Source organism: Armigeres subalbatus, chromosome 2, assembly GCF_024139115.2.
Source record: "Armigeres subalbatus isolate Guangzhou_Male chromosome 2, GZ_Asu_2, whole genome shotgun sequence".
Classification (NCBI taxonomy): Eukaryota; Metazoa; Arthropoda; class Insecta; order Diptera; family Culicidae; genus Armigeres; species Armigeres subalbatus.
In genome coordinates, this window is record NC_085140.1 from 374,699,288 (window position 1) to 374,719,248 (window position 19,961).

Consider the following 19,961-nt stretch of genomic DNA (forward strand, 5'->3'; position numbering starts at 1 on the left):
CCGAGTTTTACAAAGCTATTCGGAAGATCGAATTTATTATGCGTAAGATTAGTTTGGATTTATTGGCTAGCAATACTAGTTGATGGCAAATTGTTGATGGTGTACTATACGCGAAACTAAAAGTTGGATTAAATGTACGGATTTAGATTGGATTTGGATTGTATTTAGATTTGGATTTAGATTGGATTTGGATTAGATTTGATGCGAATTTGGATTAGAATTGGACTGGATTTAGATTTGGATTTGGATTGGATTTGGATTTGAATTCTATTTGGATTGAGTTTGGATTGGACTGGATTGGATTTAAATTAGATTTAAATTAGATTTAAATTAGATTTGGATTGAATTTGAATTGGATATGATTTGGATTAGCATGGATCTTTATTAGGTTAGTTTTGGATTGCATTTGGGTAAGATTTGGAATTTTTTTTTGGAAGAAATCGTCATTGTATTTGACAAACAACAGAAGGCCATTGGCTTCGTAAAGCTGTTGTTCCCTAATCATCCAATGAAAGTATGAATCACGTTTTATCACACTCTGAATCATTGTTCTAGTATTAAACCAAGATGTTGAGTCAAGTTTATTTTGGTGTGCAGTTTTCAATGGAGCTAACCGGTTGCTCAATTGCAACCGATGTTCATCTTCGTCTCATTTAAATAACACAGGAGAAAAACAAGCATTGAACCCTATGCAAGAAGTTTTTTTTGCGTTTTTATTGAGAGAAGAAGGGAAATGTGGGGTTTGAGTAAAATGCCTTCAGCGTGTGTTAACAGATTCACACATCAGCATGTCAATCGGCGAGCAGCAAGCCATGACTTGGCCACTACTAGTCAGACCTCCGGGGCGTGCACACGCATCCACGGAGAGGATTATAAAATCGCAATTCAATCAACTTTTTGCTGGTTGCAAGATTGAGGACATGAAGCACCAAACTGCAGAAAATGGCAAACGAAATGATATCATGAGTAGCAAGCGCTGGACCTGGACCCCTTGAACATTAAAGTCACTAGATATCTAGATCAACAATTGAAAAGGGCGTAACAGCCAAAATTTATTCCTTCTGATTCTTCGTCTACATATATAGCTATGTATGTAGGCGAGGAATCAGAAAGAATAAATTTTGGCTGTTACGCCCTTTTCAAATGTTGGTCTAGAAATAAAGTGTGGCGAATTGAAAACCGTGAGATTTTCCAATCAGAAAAATCTTGTTAGATTTTGGCAGCCCTTGAAAAAGTTCAAGCTCTCCCACGATTATCAGCTTTATAAGTTGCTTTCACAAAGCAAAAACACTTATTCCACATTTTATTAGCAAAAAATTGAATAAAATGTTGCTCAACTAGTAAATCCTAGAACAAATTCCTTTACCTTTTTTCTTGGACTCTACACCCAACCAGAGATTGCAACATTTTATTGCAATCTCGCATTAGTTTCGTGTACAGTTTGCCATAATTTGCGACATATGCACAGATTGTATTAAGTAAACGGCAGGCCCTTGTATTAGGTCTCCGATCACGAGAAAATAAGAACTGGTTATGTGTTAGTGTTGTCTACATTGAATCTAATTTTACACTCCCCCATCGAGGAGTGAAATGCTGTATACTTCGACAACCTCAGCAACCACACAAAAAAAATTCGGTCAAAGACGAGAATTGAACCCGGACCCACCACCTTTAGCACATATAGACTGACGCGCTAACCATATGGACTATTTACCAGATAAGGAACGAGGCGACCGAAGGCAATCATAATCCACGTTTCATGCTATGCGGATAACAGGGATAGCAATGAATGATTCGAGTGGAATAAGCACCATGTATATTTGTGTCCTTTTCCGTTATCAAGCTGAATGGAATCGAGAAGATTGTGTGGGTTAAAGTTATATTGCTGTACACACACTTAACTAGATGTTCTGAGTTCGGTAATTAATTTTACCGATTCAGACGGTAATTTGAAAAATTACGGTTTTTTCGGTAATTTTGAATTCACGTCTTCATATCTGTAATCACAATTACCGAAATTCTGTGAATTAGTGCAGATTCACCGTATACGGTATTTATTTTTACCGATGCCTCTGTGAATCGGAGCAACCACTGAAGTCGGTAAAATATTTCGCTGGACTTTCGGTAATTGGAGCTGTAGAGCCCCGCACCAGACAGAGAGATGTCAAAATCGCCATTTTGTTCTTTTTGAATTTATTCAACACGTTATTACGGTCGGTTGTGTTTCCTGTGCGCGGTGGATAAAATTATCATCAAAATGGAGGCCATCATACAGCAGCTTCGTGAGCAGGATGAGCGAATCGTAGACATTTTCCGTAAGTACCTAGATGTTATTTTACTGACATGCGTATTGTTGCAGATGGCTGATTCGGTTACTTGCTTTTTCTGCCGGGCGCATGTTCCAGGTTATGTTACTGGACTGCATCGGCATATTAACGATCACATAAAAATGAAGGATTTTGTACCAGCGAACATTCTTTTCGATTGCACATTTTTGAAATGTGATGCAAGATATGGTAACTTTTATTCCCTCAAGCGTCATATTATTGAAAAACATCCACTTGCCAGTTTCGTGGCAAGTGGTAGTACTACGAAAGGCGAATCGTTCAATGACACATCGCACATTGATCATGAAGTTTCGAGCCGCAGCGAAGACCCAAATTCTTCTCATCCCGATGATTCAGCAATTTCATTGGATGAACTGCAAAAAATTATTAATCTGAGTATCTGCCGTATGACTTCAGATGTCGGCCTGCCACAAACTAAGATTTCAGAATTCATTAGGCTTTGCAGTGTTATCGTCAATCATATTTCTGAATATTTGGAGAATGAAACCATAAGTTTCATTAATTCCCATGTAGATGAAGTGATTCCAGAAGAAGAAATCGCTCTTCGAAACAAGTTCAAGTTGGGCCATCTGTTCGACAAAGTAAATACTTTTCCCAAACAAAGCAAATATCTAAAAGAACTTGCGGTTTCAACACCAGTGTCCCGAGAAATTCTCTTGAATCGGCGAGAGGATGTGCGCCACGTGAACGCCGTTCCGAAGAAGGTTTTTGTGAACGAAACTGCGTCATACATCAGTATCGTTGACAGTTTAAAGTTTATTTTACGTGATCCGGAAACGAGGCAGCTGATGAAGGAAACTGATTTAACTTCTGCCAATATTCCTTGCGTTACGGAATACAGTACTTTTCGGTCGGGAGAAACGTTCAAAAAAAAATCAGTATTCCAGGACTACCCAGACGTTGTAAGAATCAGCCTCTACCAGGACGATGTAGAACTGGGTAATGCATTCAGTTCGCGGGCAGGTATAAACAAGGTTTCGAATTTCAGCTTTAAAATTCAGAATATTCCCGATAAGTGGAATAGCTCGCCTCGAACTGTATTTCCGCTTTTATTCTGCACCTCCGTTGACGCTAAAAAATATGGTTACCGAAAAATATTGGAACCTCTTATTTCTGACTTGAAACGGTTAGAAGGAGGTATTGCTGTGTTTTACGGACAAGAGAGATATGTAATAAGGGCCGTGGTTACAATTTTTTGCGGGGACACATTAGCAGTCCACGATGTTTTCGGTTTGCTTGGACCTAGTGCAAAATATTTTTGCAGAATCTGTCAAATATCACGACAAGAATTCCACGAAAACCCATTCCAAGAGTTCCCAGAACGAACTCGTGGTTGGTACGACAAATGCCTTGAAGATGTACAAAACGGTTCAATCACCCCAAAAGATTGTGGATTGAAACAATCAGGATGCGTTCTCAATGAACTGAACTATTTTCATATCACAGACAACTATTGCCTCGACAGTATGCACGACCTAGCGGAGGGAGTAGTTCCACTGACCATACAGCTTGTCCTCGGGCAATACTACACGCGAAGCGATATGAATATGAATATCAAATACATCAACAATCGCATTAACACATTTTCATATGGGTTTTCGGATCGCTGTAATAAACCATCCCCCAACTTCACAGTTGAGATGTTGAAAAACCCTGCTAAACATAAGATGCGACAAACATCAGCCCAAGCCATTTTACTGTTACGTGCGTTTCCCTTCTTGTTTGGTCACCTGATTCCCAAAGATTGCGAATTAATGGCAATGGTAGGGCACTTGATTAATATCGTTAGAATAATAATGTCTCCGGTTGTATCGACGAACCTACTTTTCATGCTGGAGGAACATATTCAATTCTTTGAGCAAATTTTCTACAACAATTTTCAACGACGTATTAATAAGCTGCATCACCTGAAACATTACGCTACTTGCATTCGCAAAAGTGGTGCAATGAAGCAGTTTAACTGTCTTCAATTCGAACAAACGAATAAAGTAGGCAAAACTCAAGCAAATACATGCCGAAATTTTAGAAATATTTGTTCCAGTTTAGCTAGAAGACAATGTCTCAAAATGATTGTTAATGTTCTTGATAAGCCATGGCGCGACAATCTGAAATTCACTTCCGGAAAACTAGTAGCACGATCTGATTGCTTAAGTGAAGCGTACCTGGATCCCTGCTCGGAGTTCATTTTCATACCAAGCACTGTTACGCTGAACGGAATCGTTTTTAGACAAAATCAACTGATTGGAATAAAGCAACACAAAAACGAATACTATCCGAGCTATGGAATAATACGAGAAATAATAGTTGTTAGCGGGAAACTATTTGTGTTGCTACGTTTATGCGACACTGTATCCTATGATGATTTTCTTGGAGCCTACGAAGTCGAAGTCAGTCGAAATGAGGCATTGATAAGCATTGACGAATGCTTTACTCATGCTGTATTTTCATTCTGGTCCCCATACGGAAGTACGACGAAATTCATTTCGCGACGGTTTTATAACCGCGATTATTAAACCAAGCCATCTGTAAATATCACTTTTCAAATATTCCTAAAACTAGCTATTTCAAAATCCTAATAATTCTAGGAACAGAAGAAATCGACGACTTTGAAACTTTTCTTTCTCTGAACGATAATGATTTTATCAGATTAAAAATGACAACTAAAATGATCAAGACCATACAAAAAATTCAAAAGGAGCAAAATCCCGAAGAATGGATCGTTGAGGAAATCGTGGTATCTCCGACCAAAGCCCAAACTGACAACCATGCTGACAACATTGATGACGCACCGGAAAACAAAGATCTTGGTAACCCCTATAAAGGCATTAATTTGGACAACGTAAGTTGATGAATGACTCTACTAATTATATGATATTCATCCATTCTATAATGCATGTTAGGTAATTGACATAGACATCATCTTGGCAAGAACCAACGAAGGCATCACTATCATGGAGCTGTTGAAGGAAGGATTGCGCCCGAGTGAATCTGTTTTTAAAAAAATTAATGACATTTTATGTGATTGCCTGAAATCCGTGTATGGTTGGTGAGTAAAAGGATTTTAGATGTTCTGCTTTCTGACCACTTTACTCTATATTATTTTCAGTCGACCGAATCGTTTTTACAAGGATCAAATTGCACTCTCTCTCGTCCAATCTTATCCAATACTTGCTGCCAATGACGCAAATGTTCCACAGGTAAGATCACAAACTGAAAATGGATGAAGCATAATGCAACTTGAACTATTTTGTTTACGAGCCCATATGACGTAACATTTGTGCAATCAATTTGTTCTCATCCGCGGTTTCAACTAGCAACATCCGTAGATCTAACTGCACATTTAGTTCGGAAATGTCTTAAAACTACCGTAACAAGATTTATTTTTTGAGTCCGACTCTCGGTCCGACTGGTCTCATTCTCGATGCCGACCAGATAGGCAAGTAACATTGATTAAATTGCACGGACATGAATACTGTACTGCATTGTACTCAGCGGGAATTTCACTGTCTACATACCTGTTCTCAGAGATTATTCCTTTGGAGCACACCGGGCACTATTTCTTCTAAATTAGTTTTGCACATAAGAATAAAACTTTTTAAGATATACTGTATATACTGTATTGAATACTGTATTTTTAAATATTTGCTCCGAAGTAGCTTTTACCAGAAATCAGAACAACACAGACAATAACAAAAAATGACAGCTTATCATTAGAATCATTACTTTTGATGATTGAAATATATCATTTTCGATGGCACCTAGAAGTAACGCTACGTTTACACTCAGCTAGTAAAAATATGTTACTGTGATTATGTTATGTTTAGATTAGGCAAGTAAATTATCAAATTAAAAAAATGATTGAAAATTGAATTGATTTACCAGAAATTGAACGTTTAACTTTTGTTCAATTCGAATGAGTGTTTTAGTCGTTTGATTCTCGTTCGATTCAAGTAACTTCCTCATTTCATTTATTACACGAATATCTTTATGGCACTTCTTTTGAAAATAATTTTGTATTTCATGCAGATAGTGCAATTAAATGGAATGGTACAAACTCGTCTTATGCTATGTTTAGATAGTTCAAGAGAGCAAGTCGCTTGAATTGAACGCGAATTAAACGTCTTCAACTCAGGTGAGTGAAAAGAGAGTTGAACATGTTCAACTTTTGGCAAGTCAATTGAATTCAACTGAGTCGCATTATAACGAGTTTGTATTTCATTTGGTAATCTGTACTTAGCATTATTTTTTTCGTATCTATGTACCTAGTTCTAGTTGTAAACGTAATTAGGGACCTAAGTTATTCGCTCGTAGACTAAACGTAGCATAATTCGATTAGGACGGCCGAAATATGGGTACATTAAAAATAATTTTAAATTAATCAACGTGAATGCATTTTATTCATTTTCGGTAACATATTCCAGGCATTGTGGTTTCATGCTCACGCACGAGGACCAAACCGTCATGCCGGCCGCATACATTATCGCATGGAGTATATGGCAAGGACTTCTGGGGAACGCGTTATTAAACGTCGTCGTACCGAAGAACCACAAACTGATCCGCTTGCACTCGTAGGATCGGATGTATCTCATGCAAAAGAGGAGCTTCCTGTCAATCTGGAAGAATTAGTATGCAGAAACAACTGAAGTTTATTTATATGAATAATCAATAATCAATATTTTTGTAGATACTCGAGTTACAATATATTGTGCCGAATTCAGGGAGTAAGCATCGCGTACTAGAGCTGTGGAAGGCAACTTTCCTCAAGCGGCAGGAATCACGGGATGCGGGTGAATTTTTGCAGTACTTACAAACTTTTCCTGTTGCGGCAGCCTATGATGGAGAATTGGTAGGTAAATTTAATACAGTATTAATGACATTATTCTAACTAGTGCTATTTTCAGATTACATCTGACTTTTATGCATTGAACACTAAGGCAACCCTTTTCATAGAAGAGTGGAACAAGTTAGAACATAAAATTTTAACTGTTCACAAAGTAATGTTCAGAGAGATAACAAATGGTAATTTTCTCAAGAGTGTACAATTAATTGTAATTATAATACCAATGTTTGTTATTTACTAGATTTCGTACGTGCTCTGGCAATCGTCAGATTTAAAAATCCGTCACGTGGGTCCAAACGTTCAAGAAACGAGGAGCCGGCGTTGGACAATCCGCTGGCCGGTTTGATAAAATGGATACAGGTAAGATATAGATTTCATTATATAATGGTACTCTGACTAAATAATGTTATATTTTATAGCCCGAAGAAGATTTCCCACAGGATGCTGAAAGCGTTCCAATACTGGTGGTTCGTGGACAATTTCCAGACGTATCTGAAGGATGTGCGATTTGTTGGGAGTCTACAGTTATCCCTGTTGGAGAGGACTTTAAGGCGGCATTCGGCATCTTTTGTCAATGTTTCTCCGTTTTTAACCGAATTCCAAAACCTGCAGATAAGAACTTCTTCCTCTTTATCGAAGGAGCCGTTTTTAACACCAATACATTGACAACAACCGGAGCAAAATTTCTGCACGGTTTGCAATGAACGAATATTTGAATAAATATATCCGTAAGAAGAAAAATACAACGAATCAAATTGTTTTCTTAATTGAAATGTGAAACACGTCGAAATTAACTTACAGATTTTACAACAAGATTGGTAAAAAGAACCGAAGTGTCGGTAAATTTCATTTCCTTGTCAATTCGAAAATTACAGTATTTCGGTAAAAGCGAATACAAACTTAACATTTTTTTCGGTAAAATTTACCGATCTGTCAGTAAATTTGAAGGATTGTCGCCTCATGCAATTTACCGATCTGGTTCAGTTTTCGGTAAACTTTACCGAACAGTCAGTAAATCTGACAGTTTTTCTCCCCATCTCAGGTTACAGACCTTTCGGTAATTTTATATTTCACCGAAACCATTACCGACCGTTCAGCTGTTGAGAATTCGGTAATCGAATTACCGAAGTCGGTAATTTTTTCTAAGTGTGCACGATTCATATACTTGTTCTAGCAGGAGCCAACGAGATTCGTTTGGATGTATTGATCGAAACCAAATAAACTGATTTAATGCAATGAGCTGTATTAACTAGTATGACATTCTCTGATCGGTTTAAATGCGAGATTTGATATAAAATGGTTATTACAAAGAATGTCACACAGAATTGTTTTGGGTGTAGCTTTTAATATTTTTGGAAAAATGTTCCACTATATTTATCAGCACAATCTCAATACTCTCCATTGGTTCAAGCCCATTTGAAGCGCAATGTTCGATTGGATCCCGCAAATGACAGTTCGATTGGTGATCTGTCAGTGTCTTCGCCAGATTTTATATCTAGTGACTTCATTAAACATACGGCCTAGTTTTTGTAACCAAATTCAGAATAAATTTGACGAATCTGATAGCACTCTATCGCAAACTAACATCATCAATGCGTACCCGATAAAAATCGTTTACTACTTAATGGGTACTTTTTCTCTGCCATCTCTTTTTCTCTCCAGAAATATTTACCCATTTTTAGAGAATAAGTGGATCTACTCATTTAAATGAGTAGATCCGCTTTTCTTCCAAAATGTGTTTTCCGTGTAGGTGAACGCTTCTGCTGTGCTATCAGATTCGCCAAATAAACGTTTGAATCTTTGTTTCCAAAGCAGATAAATCATTTTGAACACTTGGTATTGAATTCTGTTTTGAGAAGATGGCTGTAAAAAACATGGCCTTGTGTGCCAATCACCTGCTACTAGCGCTCACTTCATACACTCGATGATTTGCCGCTGAAACGCTATAGACGCCATCTGACGCACGCTTGTGATTTTGCTATCGATTGCATTCGTGGTAATGTACACAAGTAGGTACTTCTTCGGGAAATTCCACGGAAATTTGTTCAAATAAAGGTAGGGTCATTTGCTTGAAAATCATTCAACGGAAAGCCATTTGGCCAAATTCCACTTTTCTATCTCGCTCTCCCTATGTAAGATTCCTTTCATATAAATCATCTATGGTAACGATGGTATTTTGGACATCTGAATATGTCGGGTTCCTTCCGACCTAGAATTATGTTTCCACCCACAAAAGCACCAGTGAACTCCCAATCCAAAACACTTTTTCTTAGGGGGGCTTTTCGTCATCCAAAGGGACCATCAGGCTCACAAAACGCTAATAGTTTCACATTCACTACGCATGTTTTGTGTACGTCGAACAACTATAACATTTATTTTACACTAATCAACGAAACAACTTTATTTACAACACTACATTTATTACTAATTAAGTCTAAACACGAAACAATTATTCGATCGAGGGTTCGCCCCTCGATGTGCGTACGACGACGGTTTGTTTTGAACTATTCTATGCAGCATTCGCTGCTGCTGCTGTAGCCCTTGCGCTACCGACGCCCCGAACGACGATCGCATCGTCCGCATGAGAAAGTGACTGCGAGAGAATCTGGTTACTACCACGACCGTAGCCAATACCAATAGAAGCGCGACATCATTGATATCGCGCATGGAGTACCTCACACTGGGAGTGTGGTTGTTTTGGTAGCTCGATCGATTGCTCGCAGACAGAATATATTTTGGACTTTTGGCTATATTTTCTTCAATTTATTACATAAATATGGTTAGAAACGTGAATATGAAAGAGACTAAACAGACACATGATTCCTATTTATTTAAAGAAAGCTAAGTAGAAAAACAGGCTAAATATACCTGTCATAAGACGAGTTTATACAATCCCATTGAATTCCACCACTTCGACTCTCACAAATTCGTGGGTGTTATAAGCATAGACGAAATTTAAATGTTATATATGCTTGTGAGTTAGAGAAGGATGAAATTTATTTAATATTTTTTATACTTATTTATTTAATTCATCTGATAGCAGTCTACATGAATGTCTTAGATAACTTATTTCGTCTTCCGGATCTTTTTACCCTAATAATGAACAATCTACAACTTTCCTTTCCATTGTCATAAGACGAGTTTATACAATCCCATTGAATTCCACCACTTAATTAAGTGGTGGAATTCAATGGGATTGTATAAACTCGTCTTATGACAGGTGAAAACATTCCACTAAAAAGCTCAAAATAATTTTCTTATCAACATGCTCAATATAGCCAAAAGTCCAAAATATATTCAGATGTCCAAAATACATCATTTACCCTATATGGTACGCAGAGGCGCATCCACGTTCCGAGTCGTGGGTAGGACAAATAGGAAATGTTGATTTGTCGAACAGTTCTGGTATAAGCATCAGCTTAAATCGACTCTCACAAATTCGTGGGTGTTATAAGCCTAGACGAAATTTAAATGTCATATATGCTTGTGAGAAGGATAAAATTTATTTAATTATTTTTTTATTTATATATTTAATTCATCTGATACCAGTCTACATGAATGTCTTAGATAACTTATTTCGTCTACCCTAATAATGAACAATCTACAACTTTCCTCAAAATCAAAGAGATCGTCTACTAATTATTCTATGTACGGATCAATAGTGTGAGCCATCTCACTAAAGGAGACAGACATTTTGTTCCCAAGATCCGATCCGCATAATAGATCCGGATCGTTCGACAGAATGATCTAGATCTGATCCGTTCAACGAAGGGATCTGTTTTATCCATCTCTAATTCTAACCACATTTTTTCGGATTTCAACGGGAAATCTTTGGTAGTTTTTCGGACAATTCTTCGGAATTTCCATAAAAAATCTCTACCGCTTTCACAAAAAGCTTCTCAAAATTTGTATGCTAACAATTTGCTAACGAAAAATTACAGCAAATTTATATGGAAACGGAATTTTAACGGGAATGTTTTTGGAAACTCAAGGAAAATTATTTGAATTTCAACTGAAACTTGTATAGAGTTTCACGGAAATTTTTTGGATGTTTTGGGGATAGAACACACATCTCACCTTTTACTTCTTACTTTTCATTTCTACCTTCTCGCAGCGAGAAGTAAGTATAAGTTAGAAGTGAGATGTAACAAGTGAGAAGAAGAAAGTTTTTTTCTCATTTCTCATTTTTTTTCTCTCACTTTTCAATTATCATTATCACTTCACCCTTATCACTTTTTATCTTGTACTCGGAAATCAGGCATTAAACCGAGCATTAATCTTTCGTTGAACTCAATATTTTAAATCTTGATAAAATGTGTATTCATTTAATTACTATTAAATAACTCATGATATCTGTTAAAACGCCTAGAATCAATATTTTTCTATTCTTTGGTGGATTCTTCATAGTGACGAGCCGACAAAACCTACCACCATTTTTCTAAATGGCATAAAATCAATGCCCAACAAAATATTTTATAATTTTTTTCACAATGTTTGAAGTTAATCAAATCTCTCCACCAGTAATTAGCTTATGCCTCTTCTAGGCCTTCATTGGTTTGTAAATATCACCACATCATGCAATTGGCTGCTAAGTTTATGAACCAAAAACAAAAAATCAAAGAAAATTCAGGTGGTTTTTAAAAGCTGTGAAAAATCAGGTTTAATAGTGAGATTACAATAGATTACAAATCTTCCGATTTTGTATATGTCCAAAACTTTATGAAGATTTGACATGGTTTTAATGCAGAACTGTATTAAAATCTAATACACAACTTTCTGGAACGCAGATCTTCATTATTTTCGTAATTAAATGTTGTATCCTTCAGTACCGTACGAAGACGGTCTCACACATCTTCTTCAGTTGCATCACCATCGCACATGATCATCCTAAGAACCTATAACGCTGATTAATTGTTATCCGATCGCATATGATCCATATGTAAACGTACATACATACCTACGTGGCCAATTAATGTAATAGCCAGCATAAATTGTCAGATTGCGGTCATCGTGCCAATCAGCTGTTTATGCGCTATCTACCAAACCTCTGAACCTCGGTGCCATCAGCTAGGCTCCATTCGCTGATTCCCATCCGGGGTGTTCACTTCAAATATGGTACTTACGCCTAGGTGCCACCAGCAGGTTCGATCTGTACAGCAGAACAACCATTCAATGCATAGCTCAAGCTGGCGCGTAGGCTCATAAACTATAACAAATGGTTGGTCGATCGCCGCACCGGAGCTGGAGTTAGTGCACCTGAGTCTGTGTGGTACCGTTTACCATCCCAGTTTTACTGGCTGAGTCCCTGGCGAAAAATTGAGATATGAACCAAGGCAGATATCAATCTCCCCGAAGCGATTTGCCGACTCGTGGGTAGGTACAGACTCTAGCAAAATTGAACCGCCATCGTCGTTGGCGTCGGTTTCAGTTTCTGCTGTACCTTGCAGTACTGTCTCTCCAGTCGCAGCGGGCGTCCTAAGAAGCTTTGTGTGTTGACGATTCAATTTGAATAATTTACTCCGATTAATGCAAACATAATTGACAGCTTGCACGCTGCGACGCGCCTGGGCTATTAATTATCACCCCTCGGACGACCCTGACGTGGAATAAGATCGCACAGGACCCCCCAGAGATGTAATGAGACCGAGAAGATCCGCTTCGAGAGAACACAAACATTAATCGCGTCCAGTCGGCCAATTCAGAAAATCCTGATACAGGTAAGCCGCCCGCGCAAGGGCAATGGATCACGAGGGATCAAGCATTAAAGTTGATTGATCTTTGACTATTGAATGGGATCGACCAGCTGGCGAGATGGAACTGTTTCGAAATCGATATTGTGATTTACGATTGAAAATCAATAAAAGAGCACAAGAAACTGTCCGCTACACTGTGAGAGTTGGCCTCAGGAGCAGATATCAGAAGATCGTTCAACCGGGGCTGATCGGCGGTGGCAGGCGCGGGCGTTCAGTTGGGTTCGGAGGTTTTGTACAGGTTGCCCAATGTGAGCTGAATAGAAAACAATGAAGTTGTTGCGAATGGCAGTAAAATAAAGTTTCCATAGAGAATTAGAAATTTTCCATGAAAAATAGCCAATGAAGAAATCAAACTATAAGCTCTAATTAAAAAAATTCCACAAGTAATGCAAAAACTCCATAAACAATTAAAAGATTTCCACATAACAAAAATAAATAAGCACTTTTAAAAGCAAAAATTGCGATTTTAAAAGAAGAATTCCCGGCACAAATAGAACATTATTTTGCTACAATTGCGCCGTAATCATGCTCACTCACTCACTCGAGAATTTACGATGTAGCTAATTTGAATTGAATTTAGAGATGCAATTGCGGTTTTAGTGAGGTGTGCCTTTTTTTATTTAAATTTAAAATTCTGTTTAATTTTCTGTTTTTGTACATTACAATATTATAACAGGACAAGTGTTTGGCCTTTTGGCCCAAATTTTTTTTGTGTTGGCTTTTACTTTTTAATTGAAAAATCATACAGGTTAGCCTTCAATAATGGCGTTGAGAGGTGTGCCAAAGCGCTCTAGACTGCCGGTAATACTTGTCGATACCTCACTTGTTGTAGTGCGGTTGTACTTGCTTTATAAACTCAGGGTTGTTAATCGATAAATTACTGAACACTTAACATCTAGCATGAGACAACGGACAGGACATTTATACAACACCCAGTGGACCAGTTGAGAGCTTTACGCTTTACGCTTTTCTCCTTCTCGGGCGGGAATCGAACCCACACTCCACAGCACATGCGTCTAGACGATTGACGTCGCTAACCGCACGGCTACGAAGCCCACATAAATTATCGGCGTTAATTTAATGCCATCTTCGAGAACGATTGCGATTGTACGATGATGCTTCGTTGACGATAAAGTGACCGTTGAATCACGCTAAAAATGAACTACTCAAAATTGAGTCGAATCCGACTCATTTTCATTAAAAACGGGACAACTCAAAATTTGAGTAAAAGATACTACTTCAATAAAATGATGATTGCACTTAAACTAGGAGTCTGTTTGTTGTAAAGTGCACATGGATAGATAGATAAACTTGATTCGCATCTGTCGTATTAAAAATTGATGGAAGGCCAAGCTTAACTTTCGCGAAATCATCATTTTATTGAAGTAGTATCTTTTACTCAAATTTTGAGTTGTCCCGTTTTTAATGAAAATGAGTCGAATTCGACTCAATTTTGAGTAGTTCATTTTTAGCGTGACTATCATTGTCGTTATCGAGTATTCGTTGATTTATCGACAATTATCGTGTTAACTGTAATGTGTACTACCGTGGGGCATCGAAACCCGTACACTTAAGCACCTTAGTATATGAAAAAGTCATTAGAAAATAGGAATTTAAATAAAACGTTTGTCATTGACACAGGCGCATGAAGGCTTCTACTTTTGAAGTGTTTCACATTCACATTCACAAAACTACGAAAAACTGTCCACCGTGGACGGATTTCGAATCAAAGGATCAAAAATCCGTACAGCTATTTCTTAACTAAATATTTAAATTGAAACAATCTGATTGACTAAACTACCACTGTAAATAGTTCGATGCGCACCTTGAGAAGCGATCCCTTCGATGAGTATTCCGCTTATCTTATGTAATGATTTGCAATTAGCAATTAAAACACAGTTACTTTTGGTGCAATCATGCTCTACCCGAAAACAAAATGGCGGCACGAACTCCGCGTTTGGTGGGTGGAGATTTGTTTTTGATTTTTATTGATTTAATTTCAAAGCCTTCTGTCCAATACTATGCCCTAAAAGCAAACTGTCAAGTATCTGAACAGGATAAGATTAATTATTCCTGCAATAATAACCTTTAACCTCCTTTAATTTATTGATATCTCATGAGGTGGACGGATTTCGGTCCCACACGGTAGAGTAAAGGGGGTCCCGTAGCGTAGTTAGCTACACGTTCGCCTTATAAGCGGACGGTCATGGGTTCGATTCCCAGCCCCTCCACCAAGCCCAGTCGCCTGAGGTACAGCCCAAACGGTGGCGTTTTGGGGTGCGCGTCTTACCGACACGGCTGCCCGATGACGACTGACAAATTGTTCTTCTCGGAGGCATTCCTCCAACGTACCCGGATAAACGGCAACCGAACAATGCAACGAGCAATTGGATACACGATACGGACAAAAGGACACAATGGACTCACGATGAGATGGACCCGGTAATTCGCTTTGACGCAGCCGCGCTGTTGCCATCTAGCGGTGACGGACGTGTGCGTGAAATCACTGTTTTTCAACATGGTGAAGTATAGGAAGTATATTTTAAAATGCTTTTAAAATGTTATTAACAGTGATATGTTGAAAACTTTTAAATACGTAGGGTTAGAATTTTGAAAAACTACATGTTAGGCTCTTCATCTACACATGTTTTTTTAATCAAAATAATTCAACTTTCGTGTTACCTAAAGGATAGTAAATTAAATTTCTAACCCAAAAAAGTGAACAATTTTAGGCTAAAATGTGTTTTAACGCTTTAAAAAGCATTTTAAAATTGACGTCCTATATCCCTTGCTGGGTGAAATAAAAAAGCATCAGTCGGCCCCCATTTTGTTTTCTCGCTTTCGTCAGGGCCAATGATAACAACAACGAATGTCTAAAAATAGATTCTGTGTGGATTCTGTACAGCAGAATACCACAGTAGATCACGGCACAATAGCGGTTAAGAAACACAGAGTGCCTACCAAATAAAGAAATGAATAAAAAAACGAATATGAACAAATTGGTTTTGCCAAGATGAGATGCGGAACACCTATATAGGGGAAAATACCTATTCTTGGCAGTCTAAGACATTCGCCAAATTGAATGATGAAAATAATGAATAATTACACTAAAACACAGGTACAGATTAACTGGTATACATTTGTATGCTCTTTCTTTGATGACTGGTGTTCACTAAATATAGCAGCTTTAACCAAAAACTCAGTAAATCAAATATAAAGTAACAGGTCAACGTTTCTTCTATTGGCATAGCAATTTCTATTATCAGCAATGAGTTTGCTCCCTTTAGCAACTAGACATGGAAGTAGAAAACTGGTAATGTATTGGTGCAAAATGCTGGTTGTTTATATCCTCCAGTGTAAAATTCATTCATATTAATCGGCCGCACGCTCATCTCGCTTCACTTAATTTTGGAACAAACTTTATTATTTATCAAAACTGGCTTAAAACAAAACATGAATTTTTAGCCTTGGCATCAATTTTATGTCATGTAGACAGATAGGCAAAAGCATTTAAACAAATTGTAAAACATTTAACCCTTATGCGAAAATCGGACGACTGCGATGGGCCGGGCACGTAGCCAGAATGTCGGACAGTAACCCGGTGAAAATGGTTCTCGACAACGATCCGACGGGCACAAGAAGGCGAGGTGCGCAGCGGGCAAGGTGGATCGATCAGGTGGAAGATGACTTGCGGACCCTTCGTAGACTGCGTGGTTGGCGACGTGTAGCCATGGACCGAGCCGAATGGAGAAGACTCTTATATACCGCACAGGCCACTTCGGCCTTAGTCTGAATAAATGAAATGAATTAACCCTTATGCGGCCAACAAAAAACAGACGTGAATGGCAGATAGGGTACTAGTGTATTCAGATATTGACGTTTTCATAACTATTTTCAACCTATTTGAATAATGTTGGCCATTCTATATGCTTTTTGTCCGCTGCCAAGATTTACATATGTTGTCTTTTGTAATGCCTTAGAGTCGTACGCAAAAGTCTATCAACCAGTTTCCAGAGGGGCGACAACGGATTTTTTCATATGGAGTTTGGCAAGTATGACAGTACCTCTTACCCAAGCAACACCTCTTGTTTCTCAGTGAGTAACAACAACTGTGGTGTGACTTACTAAAGGTCTGACTTATGCACAACGCGTCGTATTTGGAACTCCTTTGTGACACAAAAAGCGCAAGAGGTGGAGCCTATTTGCAACATCTTGCGGCTACAATGAAAATAAAATACAAAAACCTACCGGGAATCGAACCATGGACCTTGAGATTTGCAACCTGCTACTATAATCATCACACCAACAATTCTATTTGGAGATTCTGCTACAAGTGCACTACATAAACAACAAGGTCATTTGTAACTTCATTGTACCTTATACGGAAAATTACTGCTTAAAATACTGCTCAGCTGAGCTCAAAGTGTTTTGCAACATATCAGAAACACTGTCGTAACAGCAATGAACCGAAGTGTTATTAATTCTGCAACTTATCTGCTTTGTTTCTGACATGGAACACTTCGAATTTTAAACCACCCAAGAAGTCAGATGGGTAAAATATTGCGACGCCACTTAAACGGAAATGAAACATTGTGATTTTCTGAAACTGGAAAGTGGCTTTAATGTGACTCGATGTATTGCCAGTGTCTTCAATGCAATTTATTAGGAACAAACACCTATTTGAAAGATGTTGCGCGTGCTGCTTGAGTATTTGGCGCATAAATTTATACTCCAATGTCAAAATGCTCATATACTATCATAAATTGTCGTGGTATTTGTGAAAATTTGTATTGTTTACCGTTTTTACAAGAGAGAGTGGTGTCGAAAGCACACATGAAATTAAAGTTTGCTACGAACAAAAATACACCAAATCCGTAAAAATGTAGTGTTTTCACTTTGTTCCTTACGCGAAATATGCAGATAAATAATTATGTTGGTAGAATAAACTCTGTGCTGAGCAGAAACAGTTGTTTCTGGCTTTATCCAAACTTTGTGCGTTTTAGAACATTCTCACTCACTGCAGTGTTTATTTTTCATAGACTACAGCGTAGTGTTAGTGCCGTCGGCATTCGCTTGATTGGTGGCAACAAACATTTGACACCTTGGCACCCGCCTGCCAGTTTCAAATATACAACTTGCTCTTTGCGGTCTTTTCATGATATGTTTGTTTCACACAGTTGAATAATAGATAATACCCTAAAATTAGGCAATTATTTATGGTTGAAATGCCCTAAGTAGGAACGGTTATGATTTTTAGATAAGCTTGGAAAGTATTGAAGCTGCATAAGGAAAACGGTTCTGTCAGCCACATAAGGGTTAAAATACTACGGTGTTACTATCACTTTTTATATAATTCATGGTCTGCGTAAAAAAATCTGAAGCATTTGTATTTTAACACTTTTTTTTAAATAAATGCCATCGCCGGATATTTTGTTCGTATTTTACTAACATCAACTCACATAGAATTGTGCGTGGAATTTTTTAGCGTGTGCTTGATATGCTCACAAACACATTCTCTCGCTCTATTCCGAAGTGTGCTGCTGTCAAAGTAAACGAACAGTCCAGATTTTATTTAGTGAAACATAGAGCAAATATTGCATAAATTTGCTCTTTGTGGGGATAACCAAGTGGTGATAAAGTGTAAAAAGTAGTTTACGTACTTAATTTGTCGTGTCAAATGCAATAAAGAGGAGAAACAGGCGCTTCAAAAAAGTAAGTTACAGTTTGGTTTTCGTGCGCTGCTTTTTTTAGCGATGCAATAAGGGCAAGGATCTCGTAGGTGCAATTTTGTTGCGGTGATTAACACATCAAATCTTGTTACTTTCACATAAACAATTTATTCAAATGAATGCTTGGACTTGAAATTGTGTGATTGAATCAAAATTATGTTCATAAATAGTGTATGTTTGCTGGAAAACGCAAATATTGTTGAGGGTGCCAACAACTGCACACCCTGCCAATGCCGTATTCTACCTATACATATTTCTGGTACTTATTCAAAAGGAAGTTTGTGATTTTGTAAACAAAGATTCAAACGCCGATTTGTCCAATCTGATAGCACCCTCACGCAAACCATCACCACAGGCAGGTAGGGGAAGCCTCCGGCTACCTGTTGGTGGTGTTGGTTTGCGTGGGAGGGCCATCAGATTGGACAGATCGACGGTTGAATCTTTGTTTACAAAATCACATACGTCCTTTGAATAAGTACCTGAGATTTATAAATCCCGCATGGAAGGATGTCTAAAAGCGAACAGGAATCTACCTGAATAAGACGCAAACCTCCCTAGCGAAGTTTCAAATTCATCTTGGGTTCAAACCATTTGCCTTCGTCTAAGCGCAAATGTGTGTGTATTCATGATGTTCACCGGTTCACTCACACATCGAGCATTCTAAGCGGTTCAACGGGTTCAACAGTCAAATTTTTTCTTTTCGTCGCCATCTTTTGTACCGGATAAATCTCATTTCTTTCCCGGCCGTGACCGTTTTATTTATTGAAAGCTCCGACCGTTCAAACTCACGAGGTTCTCCCCCTTTCGGATCCAAGGAAAAGCCTACAGTCAAGAGGACAGTTTCCGGCACTTTGATTGGAGAAAATGCAAAACATACGTCGTAAACACAAACTTTTCAACTCGAAGAAGGCTCCATTCGAGGCTCCATCGTCAAGAATGAAACTGTTGGCGTTTGCTAGTGACGGATTTCGGCTCAAATGGCACTTTGAGATATTCCAAACCGTGCGTCGTCAACAGATTGGGAGCACAATCGAAATGCAAATCGATTCAGCGGCAAACTTCTCCCGCGGATGATCGTATACTCCAATTGTATACGGGACCGGCCGCTGCCTTTTGCTGCCCATGAACAACAGAGTGCTTTCCCCAGACGTGTCCTTGGTCAATGAAACCCGGAACGGATAACGGAACGATACAATAATTGTGGGTATGGTGTGGGTGTTTCATTGTTATTCAAAATGTTGATCATTGATTTCCTTTTTTGTTGTTGTTTTTCAGGTGATTTTATGACAGC

The 19,961-nt window shown here is 38.2% G+C and overlaps 1 protein-coding gene across 1 annotated transcript; it reads left to right on the forward strand.

The window, feature by feature from the left end:
- The first annotated feature begins 4,687 nt into the window (after window positions 1-4,687).
- Window positions 4,688-8,063, forward strand: LOC134217256 (uncharacterized). The gene is made up of 8 exons (XM_062696025.1): window positions 4,688-5,187; window positions 5,249-5,394; window positions 5,455-5,545; window positions 6,770-6,973; window positions 7,033-7,194; window positions 7,250-7,367; window positions 7,430-7,548; window positions 7,608-8,063. The coding sequence occupies exons 1-8, from the start codon at window positions 5,002-5,004 to the stop codon at window positions 7,890-7,892; spliced, it is 1,311 nt and encodes a 436-aa protein (XP_062552009.1). The 5' UTR covers window positions 4,688-5,001; the 3' UTR covers window positions 7,893-8,063.
- The last annotated feature ends 11,898 nt before the right edge of the window (window positions 8,064-19,961 follow it).